Source organism: Medicago sativa, chromosome 2, assembly GCF_051527215.1.
Source record: "Medicago sativa cultivar Bolivia chromosome 2, Bolivia_mono, whole genome shotgun sequence".
NCBI classification, from domain to species: Eukaryota; Viridiplantae; Streptophyta; class Magnoliopsida; order Fabales; family Fabaceae; genus Medicago; species Medicago sativa.
The window spans coordinates 71,954,224-71,978,991 of record NC_140750.1 but is presented as its reverse complement, the minus strand read 5'-3'; the positions used below and the strand labels follow the sequence as shown (position 1 = coordinate 71,978,991).

Sequence of the window (24,768 nt, the reverse complement as noted above, 5' to 3'; positions counted from 1 at the left end):
TCATAGTGCACAAATAAACCATGGCGATGACATGTTATATGATGATATATTATACGATATTCGAAAAGAATAAAAGAAGGTATGATGAGGATGAAGCCAAAAAGAGAGAAAGGACAAAAAAACACAAACATGGACTGGACCTGCACAAAACGGCTACAGCAGAAGAGACATAACAAACTCACTCCCTCCCTTGCACTCACAGCTAGCTAGCTGTACGTGTGTACAATCAATCTCTCTCTCTCTCTCTCTCTCTCTCTCTCTCTCTCTCTCTCTCTCTCTCTCTCTCTCTCTCTCTCTCTCTCTCTCTCTCTCATCTCTAGTTACCACGTGTCTCTCCTGCACCGTTATCATTTCAAAGATCATACACATTGGAAAGATAGAGGCATATATGAATACTCTTGAGAATTTATTTGACTGAAAAAGATGAAATGAGTTCTTAGTAGTCCAATTTATAGGACTCAATGGCCTAACCAATCGTGTAATCAACTTCTAATTTTACTAACTAATTGAGTAACTAACTAATTCTAATCAACTAACTAATTCTAACAATCTCAACACTAATAATATCTCTTTTAGTTGCTTTTGTATGAAGAGGTACAAATTTGGTGGGCATTCCCTCTTGCTAGAATGTCACTAAATTGATTCTCTTGTCATGGGTTTGTACTATTACCTGATTGTATTTCTCAAATGGTTTTCAATAACATGATACAAGCATCTTACAATTTAAAAAAGTAAATTCAATAAAGTTAACAATTATCTTTCTTTAAATTGAAATATTTTTGGAAAAAGTCATTTTGAAATCATAAGAGGATTAACTATTTGTTAAACAATATCACTAATTAACTAACTATTTTTTATGTTATTATATTATTTGACTATCAATTGAATATATTTTTTTTTAAATATCTTCACACAAAATAAATAAATTTTCTCAATGTTAACCATTCCCATGTCCCCTCCAAAAAACTACTACTCCTATGTGTGTAATGATAAATCTTAATGTTAACCATTCCCATGTACCCTCCAAAAAAGTACTACTCCTATGTGTGTAATGATATGGTATAGTAGTAGTAGTAGTATTTATTTATTTATTTTTTTACCACAAAGTAGTAATGTTCTTTTTTTGACTAATTTGACTAAAAACTTAGTAGTAAGCTTAATTAGTTTAGTGTGTGTTTTGACTAAAAAATTAGCAGTAAGCTTAATTAGTTTAGTGTGTGTTTATAATAACTTTTGATTATTACAAGTAAAGGAGGACATTCTTCACTCCTCTTTTGGCAGCTAGCCTCTTTCACTCCTTCTCTAATAATGACATAACAATAATAATAAATTTATATTAGTTATTAGGCTAGTTATTAAAATACTCACGGTTACATTTTGTTTTTTTTATGGATGCACATGGTTAACATTTTCAAATGATGAATACACGAGCACTAGTACTATATATAATCTCATCACATAACATTTTCATGCAACCTTTTCTTCACACTCTCATCACTCTCAATGGATCCAAATTCACACTCAATCTTCTCCGGTGACACCACCACCACCATAGACCCAGTCTTCTCCAACTTCACCCTCCAATCTCTTCTCACTCTCAACCCTTCTTACTTCTCCGACAACTTCCACCACACTTTAACCGACGATTCACCTCCTCTCCCTAACTTCCCTGAATCCATAGACCAAACACAAGATCTTTTCAACAACCTTAACAAAAAACACTTCCTTGTTCCAAAACCAGAACACCCTTTTAACCTACCTTCATTAGAAGAATATCTCCCACTTCAACCACAACAACAACCCTTCAACTTCTTCCCTATACACCTACCACCTTTTCAACCTCTTCACCGTCTTCCTCAACTCCGTTCACCGGAACCCACCAACAGAAAACGTCTCCACCCAGAAACCACCTCATCACCACCACCACCACCCGGAAAGAACCCTTCATCTTCTTCTTTGATTCCACAAAGCAACTTAGCAAGACAAAGAAGACAAAAACTCAGCGAGAAAACTCGTTGTCTTCAGAAACTAATGCCATGGGACAAGAAAATGGATCAAGCTACTCTTTATGAAGAAGCTTATAAATATGTTAAGTTTTTGAAGGCACAGTTATCTGTTCTTCAAACAATGCCTTCTTATGGTGTCGGCTACAGCGGTGGCGGAACCGCTTCTGGTGGTGTTTTTGATGACTTGGAGAAGCTGAACAGAAACCAAGCATTGCAGATTCTAGTGAACTCACCTGTTGCACAAACAAAGCTTTGTGAACAAGGTTACTGTGTTTTCTCCATGGAACAATTCTCTTTGCTCAGAAAATTATCAGAGAAAAGACAACAACAAGAGAATTTTTCTGAACATGGTTCTTCAAGAACTTTCTTTCATTGAGGAAAACGACACCGTTTTAATGTTTTTTCCGTGCTCTCTCGACCTGCTTCTGTCAAGCGATAACTACCTCTAGTGATTTTCTTGGTTTTGCTTTTTTTAGGAAAAAATAAATAAGATTAAGTTTGGTTTGTGTTTTAGCTTATAATTATGGTTAAGCTTAATTAGTTAATGCTTATTGTAGTGTAAGTATTTAATGACTTAAGCGTTTTTAATGTTTAATGTTGTTGTTTCACGGTTACTATAAGTTTCTTGCTGTTATAGTAGTACTATTTTCATTGTATTTCTGGATGTTTTAACTTTAATTAGTGATTAGTGATTGTTGATTATCATCATAACCATAATGTAGTACCATAAGCCTCAGGTACTCAGGTTATTAATGTTCCTTTTGTTTTAACTTCCAAATATCTTGGTGTACTCTCTCTTTTTCAAGTTTTTGTTTTTATTTGATGGAAATCTATTTTACCAAGTTTAAAGGTCCTAGTTTCATGAATATTCAAGTGAATAAGGGTAATTTGACTAATTGGATCACTTATCCTTGAAAGATAAGTGATACTCTCTACAAGAGATATTTTCAATTCTCTACTTTTCTTAATTAAATAATTGATTTTTTATCATAATTTTAATTTTTTGAATCAAATCAAATTTGTTACCATCCTTATTTAAATTTCAAATGAAATCTTATTTGATCTTTAAGAGTAAAGTTACTGTCCACCCAACAGTTTGTCCAAAACAGGATGTCCTGCCCATTACCCAAATAAGCTCATCTAAACGGTAGCTGATAAATTTCCAAGACATACTATCATAGGCCCTATGAAGAACGATTTTGATAGACAAGAATCCTTTTTTCTTTTCCTTTCATGCGACTCATAGAATGAATATAACTCATGAGTAAGGTTGTCAAAATCGGCACTTTACTAAGTCGAAAGGGAATAGCAAAATCGGGACTCGTAAAATCGTAATCAAAATCGAAGGATTTTACTCAAGGACTTTTGTAGAATCGATATAGGATAACAAAATCGTAAAATCACAATCAAAATCGAGGATTCTACCAAAACAAAAATAATGCTAAATATGTTATAAATTGCATATAGTCATAAATGACTTAAAGTTCAAAATCCACAAAATACATATACATAAAAGACTCAAAGCTTAGATGCCAAATGAAATAAGCAAAATAAAGTAGATCCATACCAAATGAAAAAAGAGCTTGAAGAAATAAGCAAGATGTTGATGAAGTTGAAATAAGCGAACGATGGAGACAAACGAATATGAAATTTGGGTGAAGAAGAAATGGAAAAGATGATGGACGATGGATTGAAGATGAAACAATGATGGATTGAAGGAAAGGATGATGGATTGAAGGAAGGAGGCAATCTAGTTAAGTTTAGTTCATTTTGAACTAGATGAACCGTGTGACTAATGAGAAAGTGTGGTGGAAGTGAAAGAGTGAACAAACATGGCCTTTTGCGTATTTATATAACCGGGTCATGGATTCAAATCGGATCATTTGATGAACCGGGTCAAAAATTGACCTTTATAGAAGAAAGAAATGAACAAAATCTTTTGAAATCCTTTAAAATCCTATGATTTTGAACGGATTTTACGATTTTGTGCGATTTTGATAGGATTTTGTCTGTTTTTGGGATTCTGCTATGAATTTCAGTCGTTGAAGTTAAATAAAGTCGCAAAATCCTGAATTTTAGAAATTAAGTCGCGATTTTGACAACAATTGAGCAATTGCGTAATCAATCCTATAAGTTTAATGTTATCGTTCTTAAAAAAAAAGTTTAATGTTAACGGATTAGTCCTTTTCGTATTTTAAGTTTTAAATTGTTTTTTTTTTATGTAGGTAAAGTTGAACATCTAATATCATTTAAGTTATATAGTATATACACAATTATTCGATATTTCCATCAAATTCATTTAAAAAGTGTTTATGTAAACCTTTATTGTTTATCCGAAAAGGGATATTATTCCCATAAATAATCACATTGACTTGCAGCTTGAATACCTTGGATTCTTTGAATCAGACGTCTTTTAGTTCTAATACATTCCCGAAAGAGGACTTATTCCAAACTTTAAGCTGATGTATGGTGTGATGAGGCTATTATGCCAGTCCTTAAGATTGTCCCAAGCTTGGTAAATAAACCCCTTGGAAATCCTCATGCACAAGCCAAGCCACAAAAAGTGGTCTGGTCTATTACCCTGCCGATTTATAGTTTTTCCACATCAAAGTATTCAAAGTAAATGTATTAACAGGGACCTGTACGATACCAAATTCGTCCAACTTTTTATATGGTTTTAATGGAAGAGTATATATAAAGTCTAGCTTAACCGACAATACCAAAATTCTTAGGTTGGACGCCTTCACCTAGGTTCGATTCAAAGACCTTAGAGTGTGTGTGAGTTTTAGTGGTCTTTAACACTTCGTATATACAAAAAAAAAAAAAAAAATTAAATGCAAGTTGGTTTTGTTTGCTAGGTGATAAAATATGTAATTATAAAAGGAAAATACAAAAAAAAAAATAAAAATTAAATGCAAGTTGGTTTTGTTTGCTAGGTGATAAAATATGTAATTATAAAAGGAAATAATGGAGATATGAGTTTTGAAGGGATTAGACTTCGTTAACTACTTTATGATGTATCCTCGCTAGAGCTGTAAAAATGGATCGGGTCCATCTGAACCTGACCAAACAATGGAGGGCTTTGACATCAATTTTCAGCTTGAAGAAGAAAAGGGCTTGTTAGCCCGTGTAAGCCCGAACTCGTGGCAGGCTAGCTCGACTGGGCTCCGAGTTGCCAAATAAAGCTCGATTTTATTTTATTTTATTTAAAATAATCGTTAATCACTCACCCACCACTGTATTTTTTTTTGACAAACCCCTTTTTTTTTTACAAGCCATAAGACATTATGTGTTCTTTTCCTAATGGTCTTATCTCTTAGCTCTGTCAAATGAGGTTCTAGTAAAATAAAATTGGGGAATTAGTCACTTTAGTCCTTGAATAGGAAAGAAGTCGTCACTTTAGTCCCTAAATGCAGATAAATTGCAAAATAGTCCCTGAATGTGGACTCTATTAGTCAATTTAGTCTCTGAATGCAGACTCCTTAGTCAATTTAGTCCCTGAATGTAGACTACGTTAGTCACTTTAGTCCCTAAAATTGACCAACGGAGTCTACAATCAAGGGCTGTTTTGCAATTTCTCTACATTCAGGGACTAAAGTGACTAATTCCAAAAAAAAATACAATGTATTATCTCACTCAATAGGCTTTGTCACTTTTGAGCCAAATGTTATCATTTGTTATTTTGCATGTATCAAATATATGTTACAATAACTTTTATCATGTCTATATTATATCATATGCATCAAACAAATCATCAAGGTTTCAAGTATTTTTAATGATCCAACACTCATGAATTTTGACGGTGTCAGAAATCTTTACCTACATTTTTTTTAGGGAACATTTTTGCATTCATATCAATCAAATTAAACCTATTAATTTTTTTAATTATAAAGTATTTTTGGAGAGAGTTTATTGTAACTCACGACATTAAGAACAACACACCTCACTAAATATTCTTGGGCTTTTTATCTTGATGCCTTGGCTCGTGCTCATGTGATACCATTTCTTTTCTTTGGTTACTTGATTAACGGGAAAACAAAAAGAAAGAGAAGAGAATTTTTTCTGTCACTCTTCTCATATCGATTTTTCCTTTCTAACTATGCCAAAAAAATTCTTTTAATAAAAGGAGGGTACTAGTTTATTGTAAAAAAAAAATTTCAAATAAAAAAGTTTCTTGTACAAAATTGTTTCCTAAACTAAAGCTTGATGAGGTAGTAATCGCAAGATATTGGTTTTGCATGTGATTACAGGAAATAAATTATTTGTCACTCCTATATATATATATATATATATATATATATATTATTAAAATCACTCCATATATTATTGAAGTAGGAAAAATGATATTTACATTATTTACAATCATTAGGCCCACACTTCATAGATACCTATAATCACGCTATTGTATGAGTTGGTTTATACCCTACTTTTCTTGCATCCATGTCAAAAGAATCCAAACTTAATAAAGTATAATAAAGTTTATTTTGCACAGTTTGTATAAAACAAGCTTTTCCCACCATTGTTTTGATATATATTTGATTTCATTGCTACATCTTTCTTCTCTTTCTTAGCTAGCACTTGGTAAAGAAAAGCATACTTGGAAGAAAGAAATTAATTCTCTCAGAAATGGCTAGAGAAGTTGGCATATTTTTATGTCTCTTGATTGTTATCATGGATGTCACAGCTGGGATTCTTGGCATCGAAGCTGAAATTGCTCAAAACAAGGTATGTTTCATAAAAACTAACCATGTTTCTAATTCTATAAAACATTTAAGAAAAATGATAAAACGTGCATTACAATAAATATTGTTGATGTTGTTCTTCGATCACAGTATGTCATATGATTTATCTTTTTAAGAAATGAACCTAATAATTGTACTGTGATTGAAGAACAACATCAACAATATCCATGATAATGTACATTAATTTTATCTTAAGAGAGACAATTTTTGTAGCTAAATATAAATATATAAACAAGTAATAATTTTATTTTATTTTTCAAAATCAGGTTAAACACTTGAGATTGTGGATATTTGAGTGTAGAGATCCAAGTCATAAGGCCTTCATGTTTGGATTAGCTGCATCAATACTTTTGTCTCTAGCCCATGTTATAGCCAATTTGCTAGGTGGCTGCGGTTGTTTTTGTCTTCAACAAGACATTCAAAAGTCTTCACCCAATAGGCAACTCTCAACGGCCATCCTCATTTTAACATGGTAATATATCCCTAATTCCTCTACTTGTTTTCGACAATGTTTTAAAAATCGAATCAAACTAGACAGTTCAACTGATTAAACTATGAAACCGCACTGTCTAGGGTTTGGTTATTTAAGCAGTTCAACCATAGTTTTATAAGCAGTTGAACGGTTTAAAGAGGTTGAACCATGATTAAAAGTTCCATTGGTTCAATATTCGGTCCGGTTTTTAAAACACTGAATTTAGAGTAAAAAATGTAACACTAATACCATGAGAGTTCACTAATAAATGTATGTATATATAACCATTGTTTTAATTACGTTGTTGATCAGGATTGTTTTGGCTGTTGGATTGAGCATGTTGGTGATAGGGACTAAAACAAACAACAGATCAAGTGGTACTTGTGGTTTCACAGACCATCATTTTCTATCCATTGGTGGGATTTTGTGTTTTGTCCATGGTCTATTCTGTGTTTCTTATTACGTTTCTGCCACTGCCTCTTAATTAGTGACTAAGGAAACACATAGAATGGAGGCCACTTCTGCTCTTGCTTTTGTGCTTTAGGAATTTGGCTTTACCAAATTTGTTGCTTTACTAAATATGTCCAAGACATTTATTTACTCTACTTGTACTATGGGGTATAAAAGAAAATCCTATTTTTAAATGTTTATCAAATTATCCTATCCACTAATCCACTGACATGTGTAGTGTGTGCCTACCACAATTCTAATTTAGTTTCTTTATTTTCTTCTTTGTTCCAAAGTCATTGTCCAATGAAAGATTTTAGATTACCATAGATTATAGATCTTTCTACTTTTTTTAAAGCAATATTTTTTATTTTATTTTAATACCATGATGGACTATTTTAATTTACAACAAAGGCTTATTTCTCTTGGACCTTATGATGTGTTAGTAATTTTCAAGGTTGGATTATTAACTAGCTGTAGATATTTCACTAACAATGATCACCAAAGATTCAAAATATATCATTTTAATGAATAACACGTAACAACTCAGAACATTACCTTTCCAAACAAAATTTGCAGTAGCAAGATTGTTCCCTCAAAAAACTAGTGATTAAATAGAGAGCAATCTTGAAAAAAAAACTACCTCAACTACTACTGTCAAGTATTCCATTGACTTTGAGATTTCGCCGATTAACTCGGATTGAAATCAAACATTCATCGAATTAATTGAGGAGAAAAGAAACAACAAAAACAATCTTTCCCCCTCCTAACATCCAATTTTTTGGGTTGGTAGGAGAACCCCTCTTGTTCATACTTTGATGACATCCAGTAGTTTCCATTGATCAACAAGAGTCACATAGAAAGAGTACACCGCGGCATTATAAAACATACATTTCGGCAAAGTTTGGGACCCTGCCCTCCAATTCTCCTCGACTTTAAAGGCAGCAAAATCTACCACATCATGAAGTAGAGAACGCGTTGACAAATCAAACTCACTTGCATAACTTCATATCAAGCTACGTTGGTAACCTCTCATCATCATCGTCGGATGAGGAGGAACTGAAATCGTGTATTCTTCTCTCTGCTATGGCTGGAAATAGTCTCCTATGCATATCAGGAGATTGTTGATGAATATCTGGAGAGGATGCCGATGAAGGAGACTCTTTCTTGCAAGAAGAAGAATAATCCTTCACCGCTGCTGTCTTGGTCGATACTTGTACCTCTTTACACACCTTGTCCAACATTACCAAGAAATCTCGTACAATCACAAACAAACGCAACCCTTCTTCTTTTCCTGCTTTCCCATGAAAATAATCTGCAGTGCTCTTAACCTCGGTCATTATCCTCTTCTCTTCCCCTATAAACCATTTCACTTCCTCTTTTACTTTGTCCACAAAACTTGCAAGGGAATGTTGAAACTCGCTGTCTTCTTCTAGATTTTTCAGATCAGTATTCAACAGTTCTTCAGCTTTTGCCAATGTGTGATCAAGTTTCAATACTGCGGCCGTTAGAGCATTACCATCTATTACTGCTGCCTTTTTCACATCTTCTAGTTCAGTGCTTAGACCTGAAATTACTTGAAGGCCAAGGCTGCGATAGTGTTCTTCTGATTCCCCATTTGAATCATCGATAAAATCCTCGGTTTTCATACTAGAATGGCTTTGGCTTGCTTTTGCTGTTCTTACAGCTCTTATGCCTTCTGAACGTATGATCTCTTGAACCACAAAGTGTAACAATGTGGTCTTGCCGTCTGTTCCTTTTACATCTGCAAGTTTCAAAAGTGTGTCAAGCCTAAACGCGTGAGCCCCACCACGATAGGTGCCATCATTCAATCGGTTTCCTGTCTTTAGAACTGCTTCTAATAGCTTTTGGAAGAGCCTGCTTTTTCTTAGTTTGTTGCAAGAAATCTGCAATTAAAATGAGATACAACAATAGCAAACATGTTATATTATTAATTTGTTATATTTAAGGTAACCAAACACTAATCATATATCTTGAATGCATAAATATCTTGAATTTGTAATAGTATAAGCGGGAGATCAGGTAAAAGGTAGAAATCGAAGTTAAGTTTTAAATCGTAGTCGCATCATTGTTCTTTGATGTTGTGGAAATTGCGTCACATACGATTGATGTGGTTGGAGTTCTTTCTATAAAACTTTTACTTACTTTGAGACAAGCATATTTTCTAGACTATCACAAATAATCCTTTTATATTTAAGGTAACCCAAGAACTGTAATATAGATATAAACTAATTGTATAACATTCAAAATATTTTGGATGTTTTTTAGAAAAAGAGTCCATGAATAATCCAATTCTCACCTCTAATGTTGTAAAGCATTCCTTAATGCTTGAAGCCTCTTCCCGAAGTGTAAACATGAACAGTAGAGATTCGAGACGTTTAAAAGCCAGCGGTATATCAACCAATGTCTTGAGAAACCTCTCTGCAGGTCCAAGTTGAGAAACCTCGCCTGTGAATAACCTTAGCTTCAATTCCTCATCCGATGTTGGTGCCATCTTCAATACTGTTTGGATGAGCTCAACAGGAATCTCATTGCCTGATCGAATCAACATATTACAATTATATCACATTGATGTAGTTTTATGACATTGTTAATCTAAGAGAAATGCTGAAAACATACACTGCCTTTGATTTTTGAATGCCAAAATTAATGAAGCAGAATCATAATTGAAAGAATATTAAAAGCATCATTATCATTCTAAGTGCCATATATGAAAGAAACTCCAATACTTTCACCAACCCCCATCGCCAAGGTAAGAGTTTATCATGTCATAAATACAGATAAAAGAAAGAACAAATGAATATTTCTTGGTATCGTAAGTGTACGAATGTCAAATGAACAACATATATTGTTATGTTAAACCTTACTGATTACTTACTAGCTTTAAATAAGAGCTTTCTTAGTGTGTGAGGTTATTCTACGAAATTGGAATATAACATCTTATCATGAACGTGTCATATGAAAGAGAGAAAAAATCATGAAAATATGGAACAAAATTTTGAAACAAGTAATAACTATACACTCACAGAGAAAATTTACTTGATTGGAGTTAAAGTATCATCGACGTTGTTAGTCACATTTCTTTTATGATTGAGATTAAAGTAGCCTGCGCTTTATTCTAATCGCCTAGAGAGAAAAAAATAACACTCACACAGACTCACCTTCTTTAAGGGCATCAATAACTTCTTCTGTGCTCACATTCAGAGCACGTAAAAGAATTGATAAATTCTGTGCTTTCTTAGGGTCAATAATTTGAATGTACTGGACAGAAGGTTCTAAAGATGGAGAATCTTTTCTTCTTTCTTTTCTGTTCTGATTGGTGCAGCCAAATAAAGACTCTATCTTTTCTTCACTGAACCTGGTTAAGTTGTGATAAAATTCAGCAATCATAATGATAAGTTTTACAATTTTTCATGGAAAATTTGATTTTAACATGACTTAAATGTTTCTTACTGGAATGACCCTGCTCTGATATCATGCCAGACCATTGCTTGACCAGGATTTGCTGCAACCTTATCCCAGAAAAACGGCTTTAATTTCGCTTTCGGAGCATCGGATTCATCATCACCCTCACTAGTACGAAGTGGTCCTAGAGGTGACTTTTGGCTTCTACCTGCCATTGGTTTGGGAGGAGCAGGTGGAGGCTGAACCATTTTTGGAGGAGGTGGAGGACGAGGTGCAAGACCAGGTGGTGGAGGCGGCGGCGGTGGAGCCTCAGAAGCTGATTTTTCTGGAGGAGGATTTAATGGAGACACTGGTTCTTTTCCTTTGCCATCAGCCAGTGAAACATTGTTATTTTCATGCTTAATGGACAAATTCCTAACAGTAGAAGGATTCATTCCATAGATAATACCATGACCATAGTCTCTCATATCAGAATTCTCAAAACCAACATACTTTTGTGAACTACCTGAAAATACAAAAGAAAACATTTAGACTTCGATGTTTCGCTATCATTATAGGTAAGCATAGAAAACCGAACATAGACATACCACCAGAGAAGCCAGTTGCGCTTAATATGAGTAAAGGCCTGTCATTTTTGTCTACTTTTTTGCTCTTCCTCACCTCGCGACAGCATAACAACAAGCCTATTAAGATTATAATTCCTGATGCAGTTACAGCAACAATAATTGCTTTCCGTTGTTTGTCAACATGCGTTGGATCAAAAGAAGAATGAGGACGAGGTGGGGGTGGTGGTGATGCAAATAGGAACGAAAAATCGTCATGTGAGTGCTCAGGAGTTGGAGAAATGGCTTGTGCTGCAACATGACTTTTCGGTTTTGGTGATGATCCAGATGATGGAACAGAATCAGGGCTCAGTGGTGTCTGATTATGTTGTGACTTTGAGAGTAAATATCTATGTCCGTCTGATAAACCAAAGAGTGACTCATAATGCTTCTTCGACAAATGTCCCTCCTCATCGGAAATCAGAGGTTTTCTGTTTCTTATGCAATCCAGAAAGTGTTGTTTCATATGGGGAGATAGAAATTTAAATCTCTTTTCACTCGTCTCATCCAATAGATGCAAATCAAATTCTTTGATATCATTATTCCTCTCTATCATTTCTTTCCTACAATGTTTCCACACCTGCTCGGCCTGTATCAACCGTTTGAACCAATGAATTTCATCATACAACCAAATAACTTAAAAACTGACATCATTGGACTAGTTCAACATGTTCTTTAACTAAGTGCGTGTTTGGAATCACGCCGAGTTTGACAAAATCACAATGGTGTTGTGATTTTGTAGAAGTTACAAAGTGTGTGTTTGGTTCTGCGGTGATAAAAAAATGATTTTGAATGTATTGATTTTAGTTAAATGCGAGTTGAATATAAAATGGTTTATGTTTGAATACCTTCACATTGAACAGTAGATTTGAGTGTTAAAATCATGTTGAGTCAAAAAGCTACAAATCGTAGCAACAAATTAGAATAAATTCAAAGAGACAAAATCAAATCTACTTGAAGAATCAAAACATGTCAAAATCAATTTTACACCTCTATAATCAATTTTGCCTCATCCAAAATTGAAACCAACCATAAACCAAGTGTAGCTTTTGGCGAAATCAGGGTGGTACACCGTGATTCCGCCAGACACACTGTGATTCCAAACATACACTAAAGCTTATAGCTAGTTGTGCAAGATTTTTAGTTAGATTAAGATGGTCAATAAACTCGGTAAATTGTTTGGAGTGCAAGATTGAAATTATATTTCACAATAGTTACATGGTAAATTATAGTAGACCAGACAAAATAACATAATCAAACTCATAAATAACTACAGTTTTTCGGAATTCATATAAGTCTATTTCAATATACATTGAAAATACTAATCAAAATTACAAATAAATAACTTATAAGATACCTTTTCTCCAACATGATCTCTAAAAAACTCATCATGTTTCAACCTCTTGCCCTCTGAGACTCCTTTTTCTAAAGCACAAAGAAGAATGACATAAACAACGATATAACAAGGTTTTATCATTTCCCTTCTTCCTTTGAAATTCATCAAGAAAATTGCATAATCTATTTTTCATCACATTGAACTTTAATTTTCCTTTTAATAACTCTATCAATAACAAATGCATGCACCTTTAGGTTTAAAGTTATTGTAACAATAATTTGTTGAACTTGTGTAACTACCAATAAATTATTGTGTGATGAAAAAGTGCAATTAAAGGCGAAAAACCAATGAAACGAATGTGGTTGAATTTGTTGAATGTGTTATAAGGTTTTGGTTCAGTAATGCAGGTATTATTGTTTGGATATAACAATAAATTAATAGATGAATTTTAGGTTGAAGAAGTTGAATATTGTTGGAAAAACAGACGTGGGGAGAATGATGTTATACCTGCGATCAACATAGTCTCATGTCTTTTCTTCAAAAAAAAAACAAAAAATATATCATGTATATTTTTTTCCTTTTTCTTTTTCTTTTGGGGTCCAAAAGATATTATGTTTTGGACACAAGTTATTATCTTTTTTCCATGGATAGTGGCGTCAATTTTGGTCCGGTTGAATGAACTAGTTTGAGGTCCCCGTTTAGCCGACAAAAACGTTAAAATTGTTGATCTGAGTTTGAATTTGGACTACTCCATTCACATGCGATTCATTTAGGCTAAAGTGCACCTTTCCCCCCTAACTTTTAAAAACTTGCAATTTTGGCCTCCTAACTACAAAAACTACAATTTTGGCCCCCTAAAATTTAGCCCTTTTGCATCTTTGGTCCTTTTGGTCAATTTTGACCGGTCAAAGCCTACGTGACACGCCACATGTGTAATTATTAAATTAAAAAAATCATAAAATCATTTTTAAATTAAATAAATGAAAAATTAAATAAAAAAATAAAAAAAAATCAAATCTTAATCTTCATTTCATCTTTTTTTTTTTTGAAGAATAATCTTCATTTCATCTTAAATCCAAACCATTTATCTGGCAGGATAAAAAATGCTGATTTTGCTTATATCATGGATCGAGTCAATAGCAGATTGGATGGTTGGAAGACAAAACTCCTTAGCCGAGCAGGGAGGGTGACTTTGGCCCAATCTGTGGTCTCTGCTCTTTCTACCTACTCTATGCAGAATTTATGGATTCCTGAAGGGGTGTGTAACCAAATAGATGCTTCTATCAGACAATTTATTTGGGGAAGGAAACATAGTCATTGGGTGAATTGGAAGATGATTACACAACCTAAGTCTAGAGGTGGTCTTGGAATTCGGACAGCCCGTGCTTCAAATATATCTATTTTGGGCAAACATGTTTGGGAATTGATCCATAATCCTGATAAGCTTTGGATCAACATTCTTTCTTCTAAATATCTTCATGGTATCTCTATTTTAGAGGCTACAGATTATCAGGGTTCGTCTTGTGTTTGGAAGGCTATTACCAAGACAGTTGAAGTTTTGAAATCTGGTTTCAAGACTAGAATTGGAAGAGGAGAGGTTTCTCTTTGGTATGACAAATGGTTGGAGGATGATTATCTTTGTAATCTTGTCCCTTATGTCCACATTAGTGAAACTAATTTGAGACTGAGAGACATTTACCATCACGACCGCTGGAATTTCTCTCATCTCACAACTCAGATACCTCCCAATATTCAACTCCAAATTCAAAGTATCTTCATCGACGAGTCTTCCCAAGACATTAAGATTTGGACTCATTCCCCAACAGGTATCTACTCTGTTAAAAGTGGTTATCAGTGGTTGACTTCAAACTCTTTCTTTTTCAGGTCATACTCAACATGAAACATGGCAATGGATTTGGAAGCTCAACCTCCCAGAGAATCTGAAGATTTTATTTGGTTGGCTATGCATGGTAACCTTCCAACGAATGCATTTCGGGTTGGTATACATTTAACCTCAGATTCATAATGCAAGAGATGTGGAGCTAGTATTGAGTCACTTTTTCACACCTTTAGACATTGCCCCCTCTCATTGGCGATCTGGGATGCCTTGCTGTTTAACAAAGATACAAATTTCAATTCTCAGGATTTCAATTGGTGGTTCAAACATTATGCCCTTGCTCCTAATGGTAATATCTTTGTTATTGCATGTTGGGTCTTATGGAAGGCTCAGAATCATAAGGTTTTCAATGGAAATAATTGGGTAAATTGGGTTTGTCTTAGCCATATTTATTCTCTTCATTCAGATGTGGTGGTGCACCTTTCTAATGATGCGATTCAGAGGCCCATTAGACAGGTTAAATGGATTCCTCCTTTGAATAATATCATCAAAGTTAATGTTGACGGTAGTTCTCTTTCTAATCCTGGAAGATCAGGTTTTGGAGGTCTTATTAGAAATAATAATGGTGATTGGTTGCTGGGTTTTTCTAGATTTTGTGGTATTACTTTTTGCTTGGCGGCCGAATTGTATGCCATTTTTCATGGCCTTTGTTGAAAAGTGCCTTCAATTTGTGTTTTGGAAGAACAGAGAAATCGTGACACGATTTCATAAGCGTGTCACGATTTTGGTAGTGCCGTGAGCATGTTTTACATGGTGTCCAATCGTGACACGATTTTGGGAAAACGTGACACGATTTTCGGCTTGCTGGGCAAGTTTTGAGGATAAGGTTGGTCGTACCTTGGGTCGTACGCACCAAACGTGTCACGATTTGGGAAAACGTGACACAATTTTGATGGTTGCAGAGTACTATTAAAGTGTTCTTTGCAGATTTTGAAGGTGAGCTACAAGAGAGAGAAACTTGGGAAATCAAAGGAGGTAACTTTAGGGTTGAGGGTCTTTGATTAGAGTTCTCTTGGGTTTGGAAACATTGTAAACACCTTGGGTGAGTGAAAATCATTGAGTGTCTTGTTCATTGGTGAGATTGGGAAAATGGGTAGAAATTAGGGTTGTTCTTTGTGAGCTTGTTGAAGCTAATTTCTTGTAACCCATTTGTATCTCTTTGTAAGAGCTCATTGATAGTGGATTGGAGAGATCAATCTCTCCCCCAGAGTAGGTCAAGTTGGACCGAACTGGGTGAACATTTCTTGGTGTGTTTTGTTTCTCTTCTCCCTTTATCTTTTGCTTGTGGTTTTGTGCTTTTCACTTTGATTCCTAGATTAGATCTAGGTGCTGTTATTATTGTTATTGCTTGTGTTTACTTTGATATTGGTTACTACTTTCCTTTGCTCCACACATCATAGTTTGTATTGGTGTGATTTTGAGTCTGAATTCACAACAATTGGCGCCCACCGTGGGGTATAGGAGTGAATTGGTTAAGTGAGTACCATGGGTTCAAAGTGGGACATCGAGAAGTTCACCGGAAGTAATGATTTCGGGTTATGGAAGGTGAAGATGCAAGCGGTGTTGATACAACAAAAGTGTGAGAAAGCTTTGAAGGGTGAAGGTGCGTTGCCGGTCACCATGACACAAGCGGAGAAGACCGAGATGGTGGACAAGGCTAGGAGTGCCATTGTCTTGTGCCTCGGGGACAAAGTTTTGAGGGATGTCGCGAAGGAACCTACCGCGGCATCGATGTGGTCAAAGTTGGAATCATTGTATATGACCAAATCTTTGGCTCATAGGCAATTCCTTAAGCAACAACTCTACTCATTCAAGATGGTGGAGTCAAAGACCGTGATGGAGCAATTAACGGAGTTCAACAAAATCCTTGATGACTTGGAGAACATTGAGGTGAATCTTGAAGACGAAGACAAAGCTATACTCTTGTTGTGTGCTCTACCGAGATCATTTGAATCCTTCAAGGATACCATGCTCTATGGCAAAGAAGGCACTGTCACCTTGGAAGAAGTTCAAGCGGCTTTGAGAACCAAGGAGTTGACCAAGTCCAAGGACTTGAGAGCGGATGAAAACAGTGAAGGCCTTAGTGTTTCAAGAGGAAATGGTGGAGGTAGAGGTAACCGAGGAAGCTCAAAGAGCGGTAACAAGGATAAGTATAAGTGCTTTAAGTGTCACAAGTTTGGTCACTTCAAGAGGGATTGTCCGGAGGACAATGAGAACTCCGCGCAAGTTGTGTCCGAGGAGTATGAGGATGCGGGTGCTTTGGTGGTGAGTTGTTGGGAGGATGAAGGTGAGGTTTCTCACCTTGGTATTGATGCTTTGTAGAGCGATGGTCGTCTGGAGAGACGTTAAACACTCAACATCAGCCTGGAGAGGCGGTGTGAATAATACTCGTGATCAACCTTTGAGGTGGAGTTTCAAGGTGAAGGCATAGTGTGTGTACGCATTTGGAAGTTGAGGTAGAGAAAGCTCAACTTGAGGTGGAGTTGGTGACACCAGGAATGGTACAACTATGGAGGCCTTGGGTGCTATGCTCTAGTTGTGAGCATGTGAATTCTTCATGAGGACGGAAGGCATTCCGGGGTTTGAAGAATGTATGATGTGGCTTGTGTGATTACCTAAAAGACCAAGGGTGATTGGATGCAAGGTGACCTTCAAGGAAGCGGGAGACGTTCCGTGGTTGAAGAGGGTTTGGTGTATACTTGTGGAGCTACTTGGTGTAGTTGGATGCAAGGAAAAGAAAATGAGATTGGTGATTGATGGTTAAAGTGGCATCATCATCAATTTGAAGGCAAGGTGGAGAATGTTGAAAAGTGCCTTCAATTTGTGTTTTGGAAGAACAGAGAAATCGTGACACGATTTCATAAGCGTGTCACGATTTTGGTAGTGCCGTGAGCATGTTTTGCATGGTGTCCAATCGTGACACGATTTTGGGAAAACGTGACACGATTTTCGGCTTGCTGGGCAAGTTTTGAGGATAAGGTTGGTCGTACCTTGGGTCGTACGCACCAAACGTGTCACGATTTGGGAAAACGTGACACGATTTTGATGGTTGCAGAGTACTATTTAAGTGTTCTTTGCAGATTTTGAAGGTGAGCTACAAGAGAGAGAAACTTGGGAAATCAAAGGAGGTAACTTTAGGGTTGAGGGTCTTTGATTAGAGTTCTCTTGGGTTTGGAAACATTGTAAACACCTTGGGTGAGTGAAAATCATTGAGTGTCTTGTTCATTGGTGAGATTGGGAAAATGGGTAGAAATTAGGGTTGTTCTTTGTGAGCTTGTTGAAGCTAATTTCTTGTAACCCATTTGTATCTCTTTGTAAGAGCTCATTGATAGTGGATTGGAGAGATCAATCTCTCCCCCAGAGTAGGTCAAGTTGGACCGAACTGGGTGAACATTTCTTGGTGTGTTTTGTTTCTCTTCTCCCTTTATCTTTTGCTTGTGGTTTTGTGCTTTTCACTTTGATTCCTAGATTAGATCTAGGTGCTGTTATTATTGTTATTGCTTGTGTTTACTTTGATATTGGTTACTACTTTCCTTTGCTCCACACATCATAGTTTGTATTGGTGTGATTTTGAGTCTGAATTCACAACAATTGGCGCCCACCGTGGGGTATAGGAGTGAATTGGTTAAGTGAGTACCATGGGTTCAAAGTGGGACATCGAGAAGTTCACCGGAAGTAATGATTTCGGGTTATGGAAGGTGAAGATGCAAGCGGTGTTGATACAACAAAAGTGTGAGAAAGCTTTGAAGGGTGAAGGTGCGTTGCCGGTCACCATGACACAAGCGGAGAAGACCGAGATGGTGGACAAGGCTAGGAGTGCCATTGTCTTGTGCCTCGGGGACAAAGTTTTGAGGGATGTCGCGAAGGAACCTACCGCGGCATCGATGTGGTCAAAGTTGGAATCATTGTATATGACCAAATCTTTGGCTCATAGGCAATTCCTTAAGCAACAACTCTACTCATTCAAGATGGTGGAGTCAAAGACCGTGATGGAGCAATTAACGGAGTTCAACAAAATCCTTGATGACTTGGAGAACATTGAGGTGAATCTTGAAGACGAAGACAAAGCTATACTCTTGTTGTGTGCTCTACCGAGATCATTTGAATCCTTCAAGGATACCATGCTCTATGGCAAAGAAGGCACTGTCACCTTGGAAGAAGTTCAAGCGGCTTTGAGAACCAAGGAGTTGACCAAGTCCAAGGACTTGAGAGCGGATGAAAACAGTGAAGGCCTTAGTGTTTCAAGAGGAAATGGTGGAGGTAGAGGTAACCGAGGAAGCTCAAAGAGCGGTAACAAGGATAAGTATAAGTGCTTTAAGTGTCACAAGTTTGGTCACTTCAAGAGGGATTGTCCGGAGGACAATGAGAACTCCGCGCAAGTTGTGTCCGAGGAGTATGAGGATGCGGGTGCTTTGGTGGTAAGTTGTTGGGAGGATGAAGGTGAGGTTTCTCACCTTGGTATTGATGCTTTGTAGAGCGATGGTCGTCTGGAGAGACGTTAAACACTCAACATCAGCCTGGAGAGGCGGTGTGAATAATACTCGTGATCAACCTTTGAGGTGGAGTTTCAAGGTGAAGGCATAGTGTGTGTACGCATTTGGAAGTTGAGGTAGAGAAAGCTCAACTTGAGGTGGAGTTGGTGACACCAGGAATGGTACAACTATGGAGGCCTTGGGTGCTATGCTCTAGTTGTGAGCATGTGAATTCTTCATGAGGACGGAAGGCATTCCGGGGTTTGAAGAATGTATGATGTGGCTTGTGTGATTACCTAAAAGACCAAGGGTGATTGGATGCAAGGTGACCTTCAAGGAAGCGGGAGACGTTCCGTGGTTGAAGAGGGTTTGGTGTATACTTGTGGAGCTACTTGGTGTAGTTGGATGCAAGGAAAAGAAAATGAGATTGGTGATTGATGGTTAAAGTGGCATCATCATCAATTTGAAGGCAAGGTGGAGAATGTTGAAAAGTGCCTTCAATTTGTGTTTTGGAAGAACAGAGAAATCGTGACACGATTTCATAAGCGTGTCACGATTTTGGTAGTGCCGTGAGCATGTTTTGCATGGTGTCCAATCGTGACACGATTTTGGGAAAACGTGACACGATTTTCGGCTTGCTGGGCAAGTTTTGAGGATAAGGTTGGTCGTACCTTGGGTCGTACGCACCAAACGTGTCACGATTTGGGAAAACGTGACACGATTTTGATGGTTGCAGAGTACTATTTAAGTGTTCTTTGCAGATTTTGAAGGTGAGCTACAAGAGAGAGAAACTTGGGAAATCAAAGGAGGTAACTTTAGGGTTGAGGGTCTTTGATTAGAGTTCTCTTGGGTTTGGAAACATTGTAAACACCTTGGGTGAGTGAAAATCATTGAGTGTCTTGTTCATTGGTGAGATTGGGAAAATGGGTAGAAATTAGGGTTGTTCTTTGTGAGCTTGTTGAAGCTAATTTCTTGTAACCCATTTGTATCTCTTTGTAAGAGCTCATTGATAGTGGATTGGAGAGATCAATCTCTCCCCCAGAGTAGGTCAAGTTGGACCGAACTGGGTGAACATTTCTTGGTGTGTTTTGTTTCTCTTCTCCCTTTATCTTTTGCTTGTGGTTTTGTGCTTTTCACTTTGATTCCTAGATTAGATCTAGGTGCTGTTATTATTGTTATTGCTTGTGTTTACTTTGATATTGGTTACTACTTTCCTTTGCTCCACACATCATAGTTTGTATTGGTGTGATTTTGAGTCCGAATTCACAACAGCCTTCGTATTGCATATGATACGGGACACAGGAACATTATTCTTGAATCAGATTCTATGATGGCTCTTGATTTAATCATGTCGGATGTCCAATCTCATCATCCTCATGCTCCTCTGATTAGTCAGATTGTCCAACTGCAACATAGAGATTGGATTGTTAACTTTCATCATACTCTCCGTCAAGGCAACGAGTGTGCGGATTGGTTTGCTAAGCATGGTGCTTCTTCTTCGGATGCTTTTAAGACTTAGATTGTTTGCCCTCCTCAACTGCATCATTCCCTTCTGGATGATGCTCTTGGTGTTGCTCGCATGAGATTGTAGTTTGTTTTTGTTTTTATCATTTCTTCTTGATCAAAAAAAAATCCAAACCATTTCATCTTAAAAATCATCTAAAAAATACAAAATTTTTAAACCTCCAAACCATTAAATCCAAACCTGGAAACCTCCATTCAAATTCTAAATCTGCGTATAAACATTGTTGGTTCTTCAAACAATGCTTTTAAAAGTGAAAAATTGGTGGGCACATAGGATGATTTTTAAGAACCGTTGCTACATTCCCTCAAATCTTTCACTCGCCAGTCCAACAATGGTCTCTTAATAATCATTTTTTTATTTAATTCTTAGAGAAATTAGAAGAAGTGGCGTGTATTTTCTCATTCACGACCATTTAACTTCAGATCTGAAAAAAATGGTTCCCATCTTGTGAGCCTAGAACATATTTGTAAGTCTGTAATAATCATCTACATCATCTTCGTCAAAACGTTTCCCTTCATGTCCCCAAATCAATTTTTCATTTTTGTAATTATGGTTTGCCATATTTGTGATAATTTTTGGGTTTCAATTCAAACAGTGATAGAGATGATTTCTGGGTTTGAAAGAAAGAGATAATGATATTTTAAGCTTTTCAATTTTGTAGATGCAGGAGAAAGATTTGAAAGAACAAATTGTAATTTTTGAAAGAACATAGGATGATTTTTATTTTGAAGGGTTGATGAATTATGAATATGATGAATTTTTTTTTTTTTTGAAGGATGAAGAATGATGCAGGAGATAGAAATAGGGGAAGAACGATTTAATGGTTTTTTATTTTTTTCTGATTTTTTTTTATTTTTTTAATTTAATTTTTCATTTATTTAATTTAAAAATGATTTTTTGATTTTTTTAAAATTTAATAATTACACACGTGGCGTGCCACGTAGGCATTGACCGGTCAAAATTGACCAAAAGGACCAAAAATGCAAAGGGGCTAAATCTTAGGGGGCCAAACTTGTAGTTTTTGTACTTAGGGGGTCAAAATTGCAAGTTTTTGAAAGTTAGGGGGGAAAAGTGCACTTTAGCCATTAATTTATGTATGAATTTTTGTGGTTATTTTATTTCGTCTATCCAAATATGATCATTTTAGATTCGATTCAACTCTTTAAAAACACGTCCCTTATACCCTGGTCCGTGGATTGAGCTCACTCAATCTTTTTTTTTAGAGGAGAGTTCACTCAATCTTGATCAAACAATTCATTTTGATTAATGAGACCAATTATTTTTTTACAAAAACAATGAGGTAACATGAATTAGTTAAAAAAAAATTAAAAAAAAATATTTTTTAGATAGTAAACAATATAAATAGTTTTAGAAAATTTTTAAATTTTTAAATCTAAAAAAATCACTACATTTTTCTAACATAAGATATTTTTTTAAGGTTAAAACAAACACAACCTTAGTCTCTTCTTAAAACAAAAAGAACTTGTAAATTGTAACTAGTTACAAACCCGTGCTTCGCACGGGGTGCATTGCTTTTTTCCGGATAATTTTGTTTGCAAACACGTATTTATTAATACTTAAAATTAAAGTGATTGCGAAGATAGATATTATATGCATAACGATATTCTTACATTGATATAAAACTAAAAAGCATAAATCATAGCATACCATGTTCAAGAAGGGTCTATTGTGCTGAATAGCTAAAACAAAAGTTATACAATGCAAATTCCAAAGTAATTGTTCATGACGGATTAGAAATAGAAGCACTTGTTGTGCGTGCTAGCCTACCTAGTTTCTAAGATTGTTTCGGACAATCTCAACAAATAATGACTTCGGAGGATCCTCTAGTTCAAAGAACAATCTATCTCCTTCACATAATTTGCTGTCTTTTAGAAATTTGTTCCAATCCTCTCCTATATATTTTTCATTAGGACCCCTGTTAGAAGTAATAAGCTTGCATTCATATTGTTTTCGGGTATTCCATTCCACTAATGTGATGTTGTGTTGTGTATCTGGAAGCACGTTGATGGAAATTTTATTGGGGAAGTGCTAAAGAGGGAATAATAATATGAATCAGTTAATGGTTAGAATTAGAAAAATTGAATATAAAAGTAGTAGTGTAGGTGTAACTTACCATCATCTGAGATGTCAGTCTGTTTTCCCAAGGCTTAGTGACCTTTTTTGCGAAGTGATACAAATCAGGATCATAATAGTCTTCATCGTCTTCTGAATCTGAATCAATTTCAATGACTTCCTGCTTAATAGTTTTGTTTTGAGAAGAAGCGTTGTTCTCGTTGACCACAGCTGTCTTGAACCTATTGAATTTACCGGTAAATTCGAATGTAACTTTCGTTGGTTTGTTCCACTGAAATGTTGTTGCAACATTTATACCAGATGTGATGAAATTTTGGTTTTTTGATTGTCCGAACCTTACTCTTATACTTATTTCATTTTCATGTATGAGCCATGCATAAGGATGTTTCTTTAGCTTGTTGAAGTAGTGTTCAAAGAATTCATGGCAGACACGAATTTTTCTCTGAAAATGTTCAGAGATATATAGATATTTTAGAACATAACCCTTGGAAAGAAGTAGAATGTATAAAGTAGTTTATTTCTATAAACACAATTTTTGTTGCCAATAATCTTGTATAAGTACACAGCTGAATCTAATTACCATTCATATCATATAAATATTAGAAGTGCAGCAGATGAAATGATCAATTCATACAAAAAAAATTGAACTATTACAAAAATATTTTGTCATATATAAACAGAGCAGGATCACAGTTTTCAATAATTTTGTGAATTGTCTTTAGTTGATTGCAAAAAGCTAACTCATGACATCATATGACCTCAAACACATGATAATTTTTCTTTTAAATGAGAAACTGATTTACTTAGAGATTCTATTGAGTACCTGGTATGGATAAACAATCGATTCAAAGCATCTCCTGAAAAGAAAGAGACAAAAACTTCTGGTTTTTATAAATCATATATAGTAACTTAAGAACAAATAAATAGAAACAAAAAAACATTTCTATACCCAAAAATGAGCAAATTAAGGAATATTGCACAAACATTAGAAATATTTATCAAAGCCTAACCAAGTTTTGATTCATGAAAAGAGCATATATTTTGTTCATGAGACCAGGAAAACAACGTAATAATTAAGATGAAATTACTAATTGGAACCAAGTTGAATTATTTTTTAAAAAATTTGCTCTAAAGGAGAGATGTTCAAATTACGGAATATTGTTATTCTTCGTAAATTTGAGAACGAAGGTCGCATGCTTTGCACGGGTTGAATAATGTATTTTTCAAAAATTTGGCTGTGAAGGAGAAATGTGCAAATTTTGGTAAATTGTTGTCCTTCATAAATTGTATTGTGAGAATTATGTGACTGTAATCAAGCGCAATTACCACCGAAATACAAAACCATAGCTCAGACTATCCACAGACCTGCAAAGACTCCACTGAGCACCCAAAAACGAATATTGCACAAATAAGAAGATAAAATCGAATAGCAGCTTGTCGCCCTCTTGTCGGTGATTGTCCCTAACAAATTGGAACCAACTTCCTCCCAAGGATTTTTTAGCCTTGTTACGCTCAGTGGTAATGAGGCGGCAATTGTATTTCTGACCGGTAAGCACATCAAGCAACCACATTGTCTTTCTTGTAGTTGTATTTTTCAAAAAAAAATAGCTGCATTTTTCACATTCTAGCAAATCAAGGGAAAGAGCAAAATATGAGTGAAAATGCAAACTTAATATTCATAAAAAAAAAGGTCAAAAAAAAAATGTAATGACAATTATTTTTTAATCTAATATAACAATAAAAAAAGGG

General features: G+C 35.6%; 4 protein-coding genes across 4 annotated transcripts; 2 read left to right on the top strand and 2 right to left on the bottom strand.

Moving 5' to 3' along the window:
- The first annotated feature begins 1,478 nt into the window (after positions 1–1,478).
- LOC146950407 (basic helix-loop-helix (bHLH) DNA-binding superfamily protein) lies at positions 1,479–2,784 on the top strand. The gene has a single exon (XM_085741564.1). The coding sequence runs from the start codon at positions 1,504–1,506 to the stop codon at positions 2,380–2,382; it is 879 nt and encodes a 292-aa protein (XP_085597690.1). The 5' UTR covers positions 1,479–1,503; the 3' UTR covers positions 2,383–2,784.
- A 3,719-nt stretch (positions 2,785–6,503) lies between these two features.
- Positions 6,504–7,895, top strand: LOC146950406 (protein DESIGUAL 2-like). The gene is made up of 3 exons (XM_085746329.1): positions 6,504–6,731; positions 7,015–7,220; positions 7,533–7,895. Exons 1-3 carry the CDS (start codon positions 6,633–6,635, stop codon positions 7,702–7,704), a joined length of 477 nt encoding a protein of 158 aa, XP_085602455.1. The 5' UTR covers positions 6,504–6,632; the 3' UTR covers positions 7,705–7,895.
- A 267-nt stretch (positions 7,896–8,162) lies between these two features.
- On the bottom strand, positions 8,163–13,554 carry LOC146950405 (formin-like protein 3). The gene is made up of 6 exons (XM_085746328.1): positions 13,053–13,554; positions 11,681–12,284; positions 11,142–11,598; positions 10,850–11,046; positions 9,988–10,223; positions 8,163–9,574 (listed from the first exon to the last, which is right to left on the bottom strand). Exons 1-6 carry the CDS (start codon positions 13,194–13,196, stop codon positions 8,684–8,686), a joined length of 2,529 nt encoding a protein of 842 aa, XP_085602454.1. The 5' UTR covers positions 13,197–13,554; the 3' UTR covers positions 8,163–8,683.
- A 9,067-nt stretch (positions 13,555–22,621) lies between these two features.
- Positions 22,622–24,590, bottom strand: LOC146950404 (uncharacterized). Its single transcript, XM_085748637.1, has 4 exons — positions 24,385–24,590; positions 23,843–23,900; positions 23,060–23,461; positions 22,622–22,974 (listed from the first exon to the last, which is right to left on the bottom strand). Exons 1-4 carry the CDS (start codon positions 24,588–24,590, stop codon positions 22,714–22,716), a joined length of 927 nt encoding a protein of 308 aa, XP_085604763.1. The 3' UTR covers positions 22,622–22,713.
- Positions 24,591–24,768: the final 178 nt, after the last annotated feature.